Consider the following 15,591-nt stretch of genomic DNA (forward strand, 5'->3'; position numbering starts at 1 on the left):
TATATTCTTTTCCATGGTAGTTTAACACAGAATATTCAATATAGTTCCCTGTGCTGTATAGTAGGAACTGTTTAGCACAGTTTAGGAACTATTTATCCATCATATATATAATAATTTGCATCTACTAATTCCAAACTCCTAACCCACCCCTCCTCTAAACCCCCTCCACCTTGGCAAACACCGGTCTGTTCTCTATGTCCATGATTCTTTTTTTATTTCATAGATAAGTTCATTTGTATCATATTTTAGATTCCACACAGAAGTGATATCATATGGTGTTTGTCTTTGTCTTTCTGACTTACTTTACTTAGTATGATAATCACTAGGTCCATCCATGTTGCTGCAAATGGCATTATCGTATTCTTTTCCATGGCTGAGTAGGGTTCCATTATATATACGTACCATATCTTTTTTATCCATTCAGGAAGATGACCTATGAATGTTAACACATTCATTGGAAGGCAAACAAAGCTATAGGAAAACAGTGGTGTTGGAGCAGGAGACATTTCTAGGCCTTCCCCCTGGATGGGTGAAAGGGTATGCACTGGAACGGAGGAGTAGTTAGCCAACAGAGCTGCCGGTGCTCCGTCCAGGATCCACTGTTGGAAGAGATGCTGAATCCCCAGGAGGAAGGAAGGAGCACCGCAGTGATTCCCTCAAGACTACCCCCAGAGAGACCTCTGGCCGTTGACTCAGGCTGCTGCATACCAGGGAGAAGGAAACACCCAGATTTTCCTGTGTTTGGGGCACAGTCTTACTGCAGATCAGAAAAGCCACCAGACGTGTATCCCTCAGCCTGCCCCCTGCTATAGGGTGCTTTACCAGTGGCCCCCTTACCACCACATCTCCCACTTGATGGTCGTTTTCTTGGGCCCTGAGTGTAAAATGCACATCTCAATTATTTCCTAAGAGGAATGTAGAGTCAGGGACCACGCACCCTCTACTGCACTGCCAACATGCAGTAATTTATGTGTAAATAGAAATTCTGGAACTTACATAATCATTTCCAAAATTGCACCATTACTAGGTTGTCTGGGCAGGCACACTCTAATTTCAGCTTAATGTATTTCTTCTGAAACTGAACCACACTATAAGCTGGATCAGTGATAAACCCCACACTCTCCGGGCTGGACTTTACATGGAGCTACAGACTCTTAAAGGACAAGTCATTCACTGTAAAATCCACTGCTAGCATCTGAATTGTGATTTCATTCCCACTCTTTAGCCTGACAATTCTTCAAAATTCATGTTTCTATTGATTTTTGGCCAGATTAAAAATAGGAATAATTATATCTTGGTTGCCACATGCTTGTTTTATTTCTCTGAGCTTGTCAACTCACCCTCCTGGGCAAGGACAAAGGGCAAGAAGCAGTCTGGCAGCTCAGCCTGCTGCTGACTCTGGTCAGGGCGCAGTGTGGGTGACACAGGCAACCCTGGAAGGTGAAACTGGCCGGAGGAGGAATCGATGCTGCCATGGAGCCCGGATGTGTGTGTCACTTGTCTTTGCCAGCAGGCTCCAGCCCTGGGCTCAGACATTTAAAGACAGCTGGGAGGTGGTAAATGGCGTGTGAAAAAGATAGGCATGTGTGTGTGTTTTCAAGGGTTCCAGGCTTTTTTTTTTTTTTAAATCACCTTTGTAAGGAAGTAAAACCTTGAAATCACTGAGGCTAGGATAAATTAAGTTTCTCAGTCTTTTTTAAAAAATTGAGTATAGCTGATTTACAATGTTGTTTTAAATTGTGCTGTACAGCAAAGTGACTCAGTTATATGTATATAAAATATATTCTTTTTTAAAAAAATATTCTTTTCCATGGTAGTTTATCATAGACTATTGAATATAGTTCCCTGTACTTCCCAAGTGGCACAGTAGTAAAGAATCCACCTGCCAATGCAGGAGACATGGGTTCCATCCCTGGGTCAGGAAGGTCCCCTAGAGAAACAAATGGCAGTCCACTCCAGTATTCTTACCTGGAGAATCTCATGGACAGAGGAGACTGGTGGGCTACAGTCCATGGGGTTGTAAACAGTCAGACAGCACTGAGCATTAAGACCATTGAATGTAGTTCCCTGTGCTATTCAGTAGGACCTTATTTATCCATTCTATATATAATAGTTTGCATCTGTCTAAAAGCCCTTTAGTTCCAAGGAAGGTCTTCCATCTGAGGAAGCAGCTTGGTGAGTTTCTGTGATACAGCTGTGTGATTGCGTTGGAATAAAATTAAATCTACATACTTGGCTTTGATTTTTATTAAACATATAACAAGTAGACAAGGGCTAAAGCCATTGTACCAAGTAAAGTGCTGAGGATACAGTGTTAATGCTTCCTCTATCAACTCAGGCTTCCCTGGTGGCTCAGAGGTTAAAGCATCTGCCTGCAATGTGGGAGACCTGGGTTCGATCCCTCGGACAGGAAGATCCCCTGGAAAAGGAAATGGCAACCCACTCCAGGATTCTCGCCTGGAGAGTCCCATGGACGGAGGAGCCTGGTGGGCTACAGTACATGGGGTCGCAAAGGTTCGGACACGACTGAGCGACTTCACTTCACTTCACTTCACTTCACTATCAACTGGATGTACTTCTTTCATCATACAAACCTGCCAGATGAGTTCATGGGGGGTCAGTAGGGTCTGGCCACACCTCCAGATCCACTCAAAAGATGGTTGACTCCAGGGTTCCTGCCCACCTCACAGGTGTTCTGGTGGTGGTGTGTGAACTCATCCCATCCACATTTAGGATGAGCTTTCCAGGTTCCTGACTGTAACTGCTCAGGCCCCAGAAGGCTGGGTTTCTACATAACCCTGGGGTCACCCAGCCTTCACTCGGGTCACAGGCTTAACCCACACGAGTACAGGTCCTTACTTATCTCTGCACTGAAAAGTGACCTGCAAATGCATTCTTATTCTTGTTTTTTAATGTCATGGTTAGAAACTTACTTAATATGCTGACAAGATAAATCCAGACTTGGGCAACACACAGGGATCAACAGGACAGAATTTCTGGACAGAATTTCTTTGGAAGTAACTATTTGTCAGAGTGTGCTGTTGAGTCTCCAGTGGGATCAGCTTCATTTTTTAAATTATTTTTTTCAGATACATTTATGATTCTAAGGAGATAATACAACTATATAACCTCTAAAAAGGAGCCAAAAATGAATGTTTACCCCACTTGAGAATGAGCAATTACGAAGTAAATAACAGCAATGATGACATTTACTATCTTACGAGTGCCAGACATTGTATTCAAATGGTTACAAGGCTCTTTTCCTTTAATTTTTACAACAGTAAATAGTTGTATTATCCCCTTAGAAACTAAAAGGACAGGAATTGAACCCAGATTGGAGTGAGCCTAAGCTCAGATCCCTAGTATTGCTTTTAAAAGGCCAAGATAGTGATGTAAAAAAAAAAGCCATTGAGAAGGAAGGAGATGGCCAGGGCTCTGTTACAGAAGGACCTGATAAACTGTGTGCACTGAACAAAAGAAATGCTTTCATTCTTTTATTTTATTGTGATAAAATATCTCTGACATGAAATTTACCATTTTAACCATTTTTCCAGTGTGCAGTTCAGTGGCAGTTTGTCCCAAACAAGACCTCAAGCAACAATTGAAATCAATGAATTAAAAAAAAAAACCCACCAAGGTTTTATTTTCAGAAAATCCTACAAAATTATCTTCTGTTTTTGAAGTGTCTCATTAAGAAGATGACATTTGGTTGTGGATTTAAATGTCTAACAACTTATATATGTGTATGACTGATACTTCAAAGGAGCTATCAAACTGTAGGATCTATCTTATAACCGTCATTTATTAAAAGCTCAGTGTTTGCCAACTATCACACTGAGCACTTTGTACCCATCAGCGAAAGTAAACAGAAGTTGGAATGTTGCCATATTATAGATAAGGTAATGAGTATAATTGCACTAACAGGGCAAAAAGTGATGGAGCCTGGATTCTAGTATCAGTTCAGTTCAGTTCCGCAGCTCAGTCATGTCTGACTCTTTGCAACCCCATGGACTGTAGCACGCCAGGCTTCCCTGTCCATCACCATCTCCTGGAGCTTGGTCAAACTCATGTCCGTCGAGTTGGTGATGCCATCCAACCATTTCATCCTCTGTTGTCCCCTTCTCCTCCCTGAGAACCCCAAGAACAGTATGAAAAGGATTCCAGTATGTTGATTAGCAAATATGTGATGTCTGCCCTGGGTCCAGGTTTTGGAAGGCTCTGCAAAGGAGCCTGTGTGTTCAGAGATTACAAGCAGTCAGATAACATCAAATGTAGATTTATTGTTCATAGGCCTCTTTGGATTTCTTCTTGCTTGCTTTCCTTTATGAATAAGTGTATTTGGGGACTTCCCTGGTAGTCCAATGGTTAAGACTCTGTGCTTCCAATACAGGTGTCGTGGGGTCGACTGCTGGCCAGATTGCTAAGATTTCACATGCTGCGTGGCGCAGCCAAAAACTATTTCTAAAAGGAATAAATGTATTTGTAGGAGAAAACACATAATTAACTGCAGAGAATCTGGGCTTACAGGGCCTCTGGTCTTTGTAACCTAGAGAAAGAAATGGAATGAACAGGAGGAGAAGACAGACTCAATGGGAAAGGATGGATTGAGGAAAGTATACAATTTTGGAGGCCAAAACTGCTGACCCAAGCAATCCAAGGAGACATACATATATGCCTCTTCTTTAGTCCCTGATGTGGAGAGGGATCTAGCATTTGGTGAGGCTGGGGGCATTGGGGGTGTGGGGAGATGGACGCTCTCCTAAGTCCCTGATTGGAAATGTGAACTGCTACAACCCTTTGGATGAAATGTGTGCTATACGTATCAAAATAGGAAATAGGCTTGATCCAGAGGTTCCCATGACTGGGCTTCTCCCTGTGGAAATAAAAGCATCGCTGTGGAAATAAAAGCATCTTGTGGTAAGGACACATGTTTATTGCTGTGCTGTTTGTTGGGATAAAAGCCTACATCAGTTTACATGTTCATCAATAAGGGAACAAGTGGTACCATAGTAGGGTCATCTATTCTGTGGATTCAGCTATTAAAAGACTGAGTTAGATCTTTGCCAATTGATCTGATTAGATATCCATACTAAACTGTCAGGTGAATAAAGCAACTGGATATGTTTTTATATATATTATAAGAATTCTTATTTAAAAAAACCCCAAACAAACTAGCCATGTTTTTCTAAGTCTGGATAAATTTGGGGAGCGGCACACAATCCAGACAGTCAACGCTGGTCACCTGAAGTGGAGTCACAATTGCGAGATTCAAGAGGAAGCTTCTTATTCATATGCGTCTTGGGTTGTGTCACTTGTTACAATAACCACATATTGCTTTTACAGAATAGAAGATTGAGAAAACATTCTTCAAATCGTTTCTCATAAACAAAGATTATTCCTTATTGTTTTAACTGCTTTCCATAGTCATACAAGGGGCTTCCCCGGAGGCACAGAGGTAAAGAATGCCTGCCAATGCAGGAGATGCACGTTTGATCCCTGGGTGAGGAAGACCCCTGGAGGAAGAAACGGCAACCCACTCCAGTGTTCTTGCTGGAGAATCCCATGGAAAGAAGAGCCTGGCGGGCTATAGTCCATGGGGTCCCGAAGAGTTGGACATGGGTGAGTGACTGAAAGGTATCCCGGGATACATTTTTTTTTTTCTAACTCTTCTTCCAGCATTGATTTTTATCTGGTGAAGCTTCCACCTGCCTTCTCTTGGAATCTCTATTTCTCACAGAAGTCTGAAAAATACGCTACAAGGAGTACCCCCAACATACCCACACTTTCATCACTGCTTCCCTGGGGTGCTTCCTGACCTCGTGCTCGTTTCGGGTGGTTCTCACTCTCCTTCATATCTGAGTGTTTTAGAAAGAGTCCCTCATGCGCAGTGACTGTGTTCCATTCCCATTTTACCCCAGCTCCCCCTTTTACACCCTTAGGTGGATGGTTGCTGGTCTTTGCCTTATAAGACCACTCAGCAGATTTCTACGCCTCTCACCTTTCTTGGTCCACTCCTGGCTTCCCCGACACCTCCTTCTCCGCAGCCTCTACTATTACCATAGGCAGGAAGCAGCGCAATTAGGTGCTTACACAACGTGGGGGAGGGGCAGGCTCTCTTGGGCAGCTGCTGCCTATGAGGCTGCAGGTCCGACCAATGACTCAGGGAGCTGGACTTTGCACTCAAGCAGGAGCTGCTGCCTCTGCTGATCCTGCACTACTTACTGCCTCTGGAGACCAGATTGCCGGAGTCTGGGCACTGGGATCGCTGCTGCAGAAAGCGTCAAGGCTCCCCACTGCCTCCCAGAAAACAGATAGGGGCAGAGAGCTGGCCTCTGCCTCACTTTCAAATATCCCAGGAGCCTAACTGACTGGTTGAACTGAGGCCAAGAACAGAATCCTAGCTGCAAAGGAGCTATTTCATGCTTGTCTCTCCTCTTCGGATGGAGGGGCAGAGGCCATGTCTACTGGCTTACCCCTGAATACCCACCACGTGCTGGGCAAGGCAATAATTTAACATCGATAAAGTATTAACTCATATGATTCTCACGACAAATCTCGGATGGAGCTTTTGTTATTCTTTCCAACTTACAAATGTAGAACAGGCACAGAGAGGTGAAGTCTGTTGCTGTGACCACACAGCAGACAACGGTACTTGAACCCAGCCTGTACTCTATACACTTTACTGCCTCAGTATCTGTTGAAGATATGGTCATTTAAATGTTTACTGAAATAAATTAAGCAGAGAATTGTCCATAAATTCATAATTATAGAGCATCTCTATAGTAAAGGTTAACATATTTAAAGATGGAGAAGACAATTGTACTTTGTTATCATTTGTACTGGAAATTGGTGGTTTTTTTTTTTTTTTAATTCTATCCAAACTACTAAGAGATAATCTATACAAAGGTGAGTATTACTCATGATTCAAGTGGGTTGAAGTAATATTCGAGGACTTTGTACCTCTTGGACACCTGAAAACTTGGGAGTTAAAGAATATGCTTGAGTATATTTTTGGTTATTTTCTTAAGGCATCTTTGAGAAGCTGTGTGTCAATGTAGAAACAACAGAAGTCAGTTACACTGAAACAGTTGTTGCCTTAATCACTTTCAAATGTCATTTTATTGTGGCTTTGGGAAGAGTGAAAATGCACATAAGAGAAAACTGGGCAATTCCTCCCCTCCAGTTTAGGTCTATTAACTGACATGAGATACTCTCACCTATGTTTTCATTTCCATATTTAACAACAAAGGTAACACTTGCCAACTGTTATGAGGTTGTTCTGAGTAGCGTGTGATGTTTGTAAAGTTCTTCGAAGTGTAAGAAGAAAGGTATTAAAAAACACCAAAGCACAAACAAGACCTCACTGGTGGTCCAGTGGTTAAGACTGTGTGATTCCAATGCAGGGCGTGCGCTTCAATCTTTGGTCAGGGAACTAAGATCCCACACACCGTGTGGCAAAAAAAAAAAAAAAAAAAAACCAACCCTAAAAAACGAAAACAAAGCACAAAGTGCACCGTTGAATGAGGGGTAGGTGATTCAGGGGGACTCTGAGTCATTCACAGTGTGGTGCTCTAAAATAGTAATAGAATAATTCTTCCAAAGAAGTTTCACGTATTCTACATATCAAACCAGATATGTAGATTCTTATGGGTTTAGACTCTATTCCATTTTTGAAGCTATACTGCAAAGAGAAAATCAGTTGATTGCAGAGGCGATAACTGAAATGGCAGAGGTTTCTGAATGATACAGATGTGGAAACTGCAATATATCCATTTCCGGCTTCCTCCTGAACTCGGTGGTGAATACGCCAACCTGTCCCACAGCAGAGAAACTGGCAGAGCCTCAGCCTGCTGGGTCTGCTACCGGGGGTTTCCAGTCAGCTAGCTGGGAGACAACTGTTCACTTAGTCATGGAGGGGCCAGTCAGCCAGGCTAATTTACCCATGGATTAGAGTTCTGCAGCAAGCTGAAAAGGAACTTGATTTTGTGATAGCTTAAGGGTCATCAGTTCATGACTAAACATATATGGTACCACATACCATGGGGAGATTGTCAACTTCAACTATTTTGTTTTTAAATCTTAAAGCCTCTTGAACAGATTTTCTGTATTTTCCTTTAATGAAGTTTCAAAATAATTTTGTGAATAGAAGAAAATCAAAGGATAGGTAGATTTAGAAGATGCTTTTCAAATAATTGGCGCCGTGGTAAAGAATCTGCCTGCCAAGGCAGGTGACATGGTTTCCATCCCTGGGTCCAGAAGACCCTCCTGGAGAAGAAAATGGCAACCCACTCCAGTGTTCTTGCCTGGAGAATCCCCTGGACAGAGTGTCTAGGCGGGCTATAGTCCATGGGGTCGCACGGAGTCGACAGGACTGAGGACGCACGCATTTCAAACAAATTAAGCTCTTGCAGCCTGTTGAAGGTACACTTGCTCTCCTTGGGCACAGCCTACAGCCTGGTGCGCATGCTAGGTTAGCTACTCCGGAGAGCTGTTCCCAAGTGGGTTCCGATGCCTGGACTGCAGTGAGGAGGTGGACTCTGTGTCCACGGCTAGGCCACTGTCCCATTTGTCTGGTTTGTTTTCTAGACCAACTGGGCTCCTCCTCCACCGCGGCAGCATCAATTTGAGCGTTGTTTCGCGGAGCTTCCCAGGGATTTGAATTCCAGCAGCACCATGACGGTTGATTTACAGCACACTCGTTTGTTTCACGTTCCTGTCCCCGACTACCCTGGCGATCCGTTAAGGACTGGTCAGCAACTCTGCTGTTGGCATTTTTTTCTCCTTCAGCTCAGTTTACTACAGGCTATCTTAAATGCTGCAGATGGAATTCTCTGCCAACATGTGAACGTGACAACTGTTTTGCTTTGGGCTCATCGTTATCAATCAAAACTGAGGATGAGACAGAGCAACAAACACTGTAGATTCTGACTTTTATTTCCAGTTTGATAACGCTTGCCTCATCAGGTCCCCAACGACGCGTCCTCGACAGAGGAGGTGTGTTTCTTCAAGGGCTTTTGCATCCCAGAAGAGAATTCGGGAAGCCGGAGAGCTTGGACTGGAGAACCACAGCTGTACCGACGGAGGGATGGATAGAATTAGGGAGGGAGCATACTAACAGATCCTGGCATGTTTTCCTCTGGGAAGCTTCTATACTTCTAACCGAGGAACCTCGGGGCAGTCTCCAAAAGTTGTTTTTCTTTTTTCAGGGCATATGAGACATCCTTTGGGAACCAAAATGAGTGTTGGCACGCGTCACCCCAGCCTCCAACCGACCCTTCTTCCCGCCCGCGCTCAGCCGCTACTACAATTCCCAGCAAGCACCACGCAGCGCCGCAGGAGGACCGGTCCGGCTGGAGACCCCGCCCCGCGCGTAGCATGCTGGGAGTTGTAGTCCACGATCCGGTTCGCTCCTACTTCTGCTATTTGCCATTCCCGCTTAGGAGATGGCGATGGGCTACCATAGCGGGTTTTCCAGTCTAGTCTCGTAACTGCAGCTAAACGTGACCGAGGATTGCGCCCTCCCGCTCTGCGGTGCGCGCCGCGTCAGTGCCAGGGAGCTGAGCTCCGCCCCGTCCACGCCCGCTCCCTTGACAGCTGGGCTAGGCTCAGAGCGCGGCGGGCCAGGGACGCGCAGGCGCAGCAGCCGGTCGCGCCTGGCGGCGTGGAGGGCGGGCCGGGCGCGAGAAATCGCGGCCGCCGGGGCGCGCACGTAGGCACGCAGAGGCGTCACGTGGGGCGCCGAAGATCGCAGTGCGCGTGGCCGCGGCGGCTGGTGTGGGGTTGAGTCAGTTGTGAGACCCGGGGCTGCGGACCGGCGAGCGGCCCAGCTAGTCGCCGACAGAGCGGCGGGTGTCGGGTTCGGGAGCCGAGCGCTGGCCCTGCGTCGAGCCGGGCCGACCCGCGCCGCCGCCGCCGCCGCCCCCCGCCCGCAGCCAGCGACCCGCCGCGGGCGCGCCCCCGCTCTGCGCTGTCTCCGATGGCGTCCGCCTCCGGGACCATGGCGAAGCACGAGCAGATCCTGGTCCTCGACCCGCCCACAGACCTCAAATTCAAAGGTGGGCAGGGGCGGCCTGCGGGAGCGGCGGGCTGGGGGTGGCGGCCGCGCCCGGTGGGCCCCCTCCCCCGCCGCCCGCGCCCGGCCCGGCCCCGCCCGCGCGGGCGCGCGCGCCCCTCCCGCATCCCGCCGCCATCTTGCGGCCCGCGGGCGCCTCGCTGCGGCGGCGGCCTCGTCCTTGGCCCGCGGGCCGGGGCGGGGTCCGGGCGTGGGCGGCTGGCCGGGGACTCGGGGCAGGCTGGGCGGTCGTCGGTCTGGCGCGGGCGCGGGCCGGGCTTTGCGTCAGCGGGCCGGAGGCGGCCGGACGTCCTCCGCGCCGGGCGACACCTGCGCGGGGCGTCACCTGCGCGGGGACCCGGGGGCCGCGGGAGCGACTCGGGCAGTTCTGCTGGGGATGCTGCGGGCGCGGGGAGCTTGTCCTTCATTCCCGGGGCCCCACGAGCACAGGGGCTTGGGACTGTGAGGCCGCTCCAGTGCTTTAGAGAATCAAACCGAAAGAAATGGAGTGCGAAAGAAAACACCTTGGTTTCCGTAGGACACGTTTTAAATAGTTTTAGGAGCTTTAAGATGTTGTATTTTGCCGCTATGAGAGTAATGTTGTATAAAACCTGTATTTTGCAAGGTCTTCAGTTCATTTGCGAGTTTCTTTGAATGGAAATGTCAGTGAGCCGCGTGTTACGTGAGAATTCGGTTTTTTAGACGACTCCACGAAATACTTAGAGAGGCTTCTTAAGTGCATTTTATTGTAGCAAGTTTATGGGCGTAACGTGAGTTTACAAAGTTTTCGCTGAAAGGGGGAATTAAAAGACTTAGGGGAATCATGAATACCAAAGTTCAGGTAATACCTAACTCTAGCTGTTATCTGAGAATGGAAGAATTTAATGTAAACCTTTATGGTAGGTAGTTCTTCTGAGAATTTAAGTGTTTTGCACTTATTTTGGGGGAGGCTGATTTTACAGAGGAAGTTTTCTCCTTGTTAATCCGTGTGTGTTGCCATTAGGGACTTGGACGCCGTTAAAACTAGTTTTAGGTCAAGAAGTATTTATAAGTCGGACAGTTTCTTCTTAGAGAAGTCAGTATGAAGTCATACTTCAGTATGTTTCAATGACATGCTTCCTGGCTCAGTCGTCTCCGTCTGCTGATTCCATGGACTGTAGCCCGCCAGGCTCGTCTGTCCATGGGATTCTCCAGGCAGGAATACTGCCGTGGGTTGTCATTTCCTTCTCCGGGGGATCTTCCCCACCCAGGAATCGAATCTCCGTTTCTTAAGTCTCCTGAATTGCGGGTGAACTTTTTACCGGCGAAATCTTCCTTGGATTCTTTACCGTTTCAGTAGTAAGAGGCTAATAATAGCAAAGAGGCAAGTTAAAGGAACAACCAAAACCCCGACCCAAAGACTTGCCAGATGCTTATTTTAGGTATTGAAGAATTACTAGCTATGATTACAGAACGGATTCTTGTGTTATGGATGAAAGTAATTCACAAGGCCTATTAAAGTTTGGACATTAGTTGACTTTTTTAAAAAAGGATTTCATGGAAAAGTTTATAGGGACACATAGTCAGCTGGGCCATTTACTTAGCAAACACTATTGAAAGCTTTGTACCATCTCTATATTTGATGAAGAGTATTCAACAATGAATAATTTATTCAGCAAACATCAGCTTATATTTGGGGATTCAGTGCTAAGCAAGGTGGAGAAATGACCCACATTTAGTTTGTAGTTTAAGGAGTAAAACATGTTTTTTCTTAGTGCTTGAACTCCCAGACGGAAGAGGCACTCACATGCGGTAACAGAGGCAAAACAAGTATGAGGAAAGAAGCCCCTTCTTCCTTCCTCCCCACTTGTTTTCCGAGGAGTTGCTTAGTCGCAGAGTCCTGTATGGCTCTGTGACCCTCATGGGCTGTACTGTAGCACATCGGGGTCCACCGTCCTGCACTGTCTCCCGGAATTTGCTCATTGTTGGGTGATGCTATTTAACCATCTCATCCTCTGCCACCCCCTTGTTTTTGCCTTCAGTTTTTCCCAAAATCAGGATCTTTTCCAATGAGTTGGCTCTTCGCATCAGGTGGCCAAAGTATTGGAGCTTCAGCATCAACATCAGTCCTTCCAATGGCCATTCAGGGTTGATTTTCTTTAAAATTGACCGTTTGATCTGCTTGAAGTCCAAGGGACTCTGAAGAGTCTTATCCAACATCTTTATTGGCTTGCTTTCAAATGGGGAAGTGGGAGGGCAGGTCATGGGAATGGTTTGCTCCTTTCCTGACGTGAGAAAAGGTTGGCTTGTGCTTAGGCACCCACGGTGTGCTGTGTGCCTCTGTAAGAGTAGGGGATGGGAAGGATTGGGAAAGCAGAGGGTAGGATGAATTGGGAGGCTACATTTGGTGCCATTTGATTCCTTCCTTCTTAAAAGTTATTCTTTTAGTCAGAGGTAAATAAGTTCTTGATGGAAACCTCTCTGTATTCCAAGGACCAGTTCAGCATTAAGTGAGGAGACTCATTTGGAATCAGCAATTCTCTTCATGCTAATTTGATGATGGTGTGAAAAAAATCTTTAAACTCTACTTTAAATCATCTGTAGTTTTAGTTAAGTGGAAGTTTGTTAAAGGATATTTTTACAAAATGTCATCTTCTGGTAGATTTATTTGAATTATTTTAACTTTACATTTGATTAAGATAGTTTCTCCAAGAATGAGTCATTTAATCATTCTGAGATTGTATGGTGCATTTTTCTGTTACGTGCATAATAAAGTCATCTTGCTATGAATTATTGGCACTTTGCACTATTTTGGAGAAGCAAATAACTGTTTAATACATTTCCTACGTTAATATTTTATTCTAGTTTGTTTTATACAATTGTTTATGTGAAAGTACTTTTATAATGTCATGAACTCTGAAGTAGTTTTTTTGTTGCATTAGTAAAGAAAAAGATGTAGATATTTTAAAATTCTGTTTTTTGAGCTTTGGCAGTAATTTGACCTAGAATTCAGGTGTGAAATTTGGTATTACATGTGAGACTTTTTTGGGGTGGCGGTCTTTAAAGTGTTTATTTACTCTTGTAAAAATTTTTCCTTTGTATTACACAACATTTTATTTTTCCAGCCTGTTCATTTTGGAGAAAAGTTTGGAGAAGAAAGTTTAGAAAGTGCTGAAATAACTTGTGAATATATTCTTCCTGGCCGTGATCAGAGAAAGGAAAATAGACGAAAATCATTGTGTTGAAGGTGGCCCATAGTAATAGCATCAGTAAAGAAAACTAAGTGCTCTGAGCGACCAGGGACCAGTGATGTTCAGACAAAGCATCTTTGGATAGCAGCCCATCAGGAAAAAGAGATCCAAGAGAGGATGGAGACTATGACTCCTCCTGGTGGGTATGTGGCACAGTTGTAGGTGTTTCAGCTCACTCACATTTTACAGCGGCTACATCAGACCCCTGCCGTGATTCCCCACACCCTGGACATGGATGTCATATCTTCCTTAGCAGTTTTCAGGGAGCTCTCGACTGCCCTCTGGGTGAGAGTGTAACTATTAGTGTGGCATACACGCCCTCTGGGATGTGCTGTCCCCTCTTGTAACACCTGTTCATCGGCACACGTCCACACTTCCCTGAGAAGGCAGAGCCCTTCTCATGTTCAAGCTTGTTGGTTCTGCTGGTTTTGCTGGTTAAGGTAGAGATGCTCATGACTCAGACCCTGTTCCAACAGGTATTTTCTCTGTCACATTTTCAACCACTGGCTTCTTCCTTTAAACATACGAACACATACACCTGAGTCTTTCCTTTTAAAAACAAACAAACCAGCAAAATATTGTACTTCCTTGACTCCCAGCTCCCCGTGCTCTCGTGTCTCCTGGGCTTTGTTTCCTTTGCGCTCAGGCTTCTTGGAAAAGCAGTTGGAGTGCCGGGTCTCTTCTGATGGCCCCTGTGGTGGCCACGGTGCGCTCTCTCTCCCTGGCCCTGCCTTTGGCCCTTGCCAGGGTTGACAGCTCACTTTTTAGTAACGCGATTCTTCTGACTCCTGTGACACAGCTGTTCTCCCGCCTTCGTCTTGCCTGCATCATTTGTGACCTCCTTTTTCTTAAATGCTCATGTTTTTGAGATTCTGATTTGGTTTCAATTTTATCTCACTCTGAACTTCCCTTGTTCAGTCTTCCTTGTTTTGAGGGCTTCTCTGTCTCCTTCATGCTCTTTTCACACATTGCTACACACCCAAATCTGTGTTGAGTTCAGAGTTAAAATCAGCTTTGGGGGATTCCTAGTGGTACAGTGGTTAAGACTCTGTGCTTTGACTGCAGGGGGCATGGGTTTGATCCCAGGTTGGGAAATTCCTCATGTTGCCAGTGGAGGCGGGGATCCACTTTGGAGTACATACTGATTGGGTGCATGCATGCTAAGTTGCTTCAGTCATGTCCGACTCTGCGACCCCATGGACTGTGGCCCACCGCACTCCTGTCCATGGAATTCTGCAGGCAAGAACGCTGGAGTGGGTCCCCATGTCCCCTCCAGGGGGACCTCCCCACCCAGGGGTCGAGCCTATGCCTCTTTTCTGTCTCCCTCATTGGCAGGTGGGTTCTGTACCACATACTTATTACTTCTTGACTGTCCTGGATTTGAATGTTGCTCAGGTGGCTCCCTCAGAGAAGTCAGTGGCACCCCACTCCAGTACTCTTGCCTGGAAAATCCCATGGACGGAGGAGCCTGGAAGGCTGCAGTCGATGGGGTCGCTAAGAGTGGGATGCGACTTAACGACTTCACTTTCACGTATTGGAGAAGGAAATGGCAATCCACTCCAGTGTTCTTGCCTGGAGAATCCCAGGGACGGGGGAGCCTGGTGGGCTGCCGTCTCTGGGGTTGCACAGAGTCGGACACGACTGAAGTGACTTAGTAGCAGCAGCAGCAGCAGGTGGCTCTCTGGTAGCTCACCTGGTAAAGAAACTACCTGCAACGCAGGAGACTCTGGTTCGATTCCTGATTTGGCACGGTGCCCTGGAGAAGGGATAGGCTACCCACTCCAGTGTTCTTGCTTGGAGAATCCCCATGGATAGAGGAACTTGGCGGGCAGCGGCCCATGAGGTCGCAAAGAGTCAGACACGACTGAGTGACTAAGCACAGCACGAGTGGTGGCTCAGTGGTAAAGAATCCGCCTGCAGTGAGGGGGACCTGGGTTCGATCCCTGGGTTGCAGGCCCCCTGGAAAAGGAAATGGCAACCGCTCTAGTATTCTTGCCTGGGAAATCCATGGACAGAGGAGCCTGGAGGGCTGCAGTCCATGGGGTCACAATGAGTAGGACTTAACTCAGACATGCACAGACATCTCAAACTGCGTATCCTGAACTGTGCTTTTTATGTGCACGCCTGCTCCTCTTCCTATGTTATTAATTTCTTTTTTGTGGCATCTTGATTACTTATTCCAGAAATGCTGTGCACATCTAATGATTAAAATCTGTATTTTTGCATTCAAAAGATAACTTTTGAATCTCTCCTGTTAAATGCAGCTCAGTTTCTCAATTCATTCAGCTATATAAGAGTTGAGTTTCTACT

The 15,591-nt window shown here is 46.2% G+C and overlaps 1 protein-coding gene across 2 annotated transcripts in view; it reads left to right on the forward strand.

The window, feature by feature from the left end:
• Nucleotides 1-9,903: 9,903 nt before the first annotated feature.
• Nucleotides 9,904-15,591, forward strand: part of VAPA (VAMP associated protein A) — a 37,964-nt gene continuing 32,276 nt past the window's right edge. Inside the window, exon 1 of one of the 2 annotated variants that reach the window (XM_052660237.1) lies at nucleotides 9,904-10,055. In XM_052660237.1, coding sequence (XP_052516197.1) covers nucleotides 9,977-10,055 — 79 coding nt within the window. In that variant the 5' untranslated portion in view covers nucleotides 9,904-9,976. The remainder of the gene's footprint in view (nucleotides 10,056-15,591) is intronic. The other variant, XM_052660238.1, reaches the window with a different exon arrangement.

The sequence above is a fragment of the Budorcas taxicolor genome, chromosome 22 (genome assembly GCF_023091745.1).
Source record: "Budorcas taxicolor isolate Tak-1 chromosome 22, Takin1.1, whole genome shotgun sequence".
In the NCBI taxonomy this organism is placed as follows: domain Eukaryota; kingdom Metazoa; phylum Chordata; class Mammalia; order Artiodactyla; family Bovidae; genus Budorcas; species Budorcas taxicolor.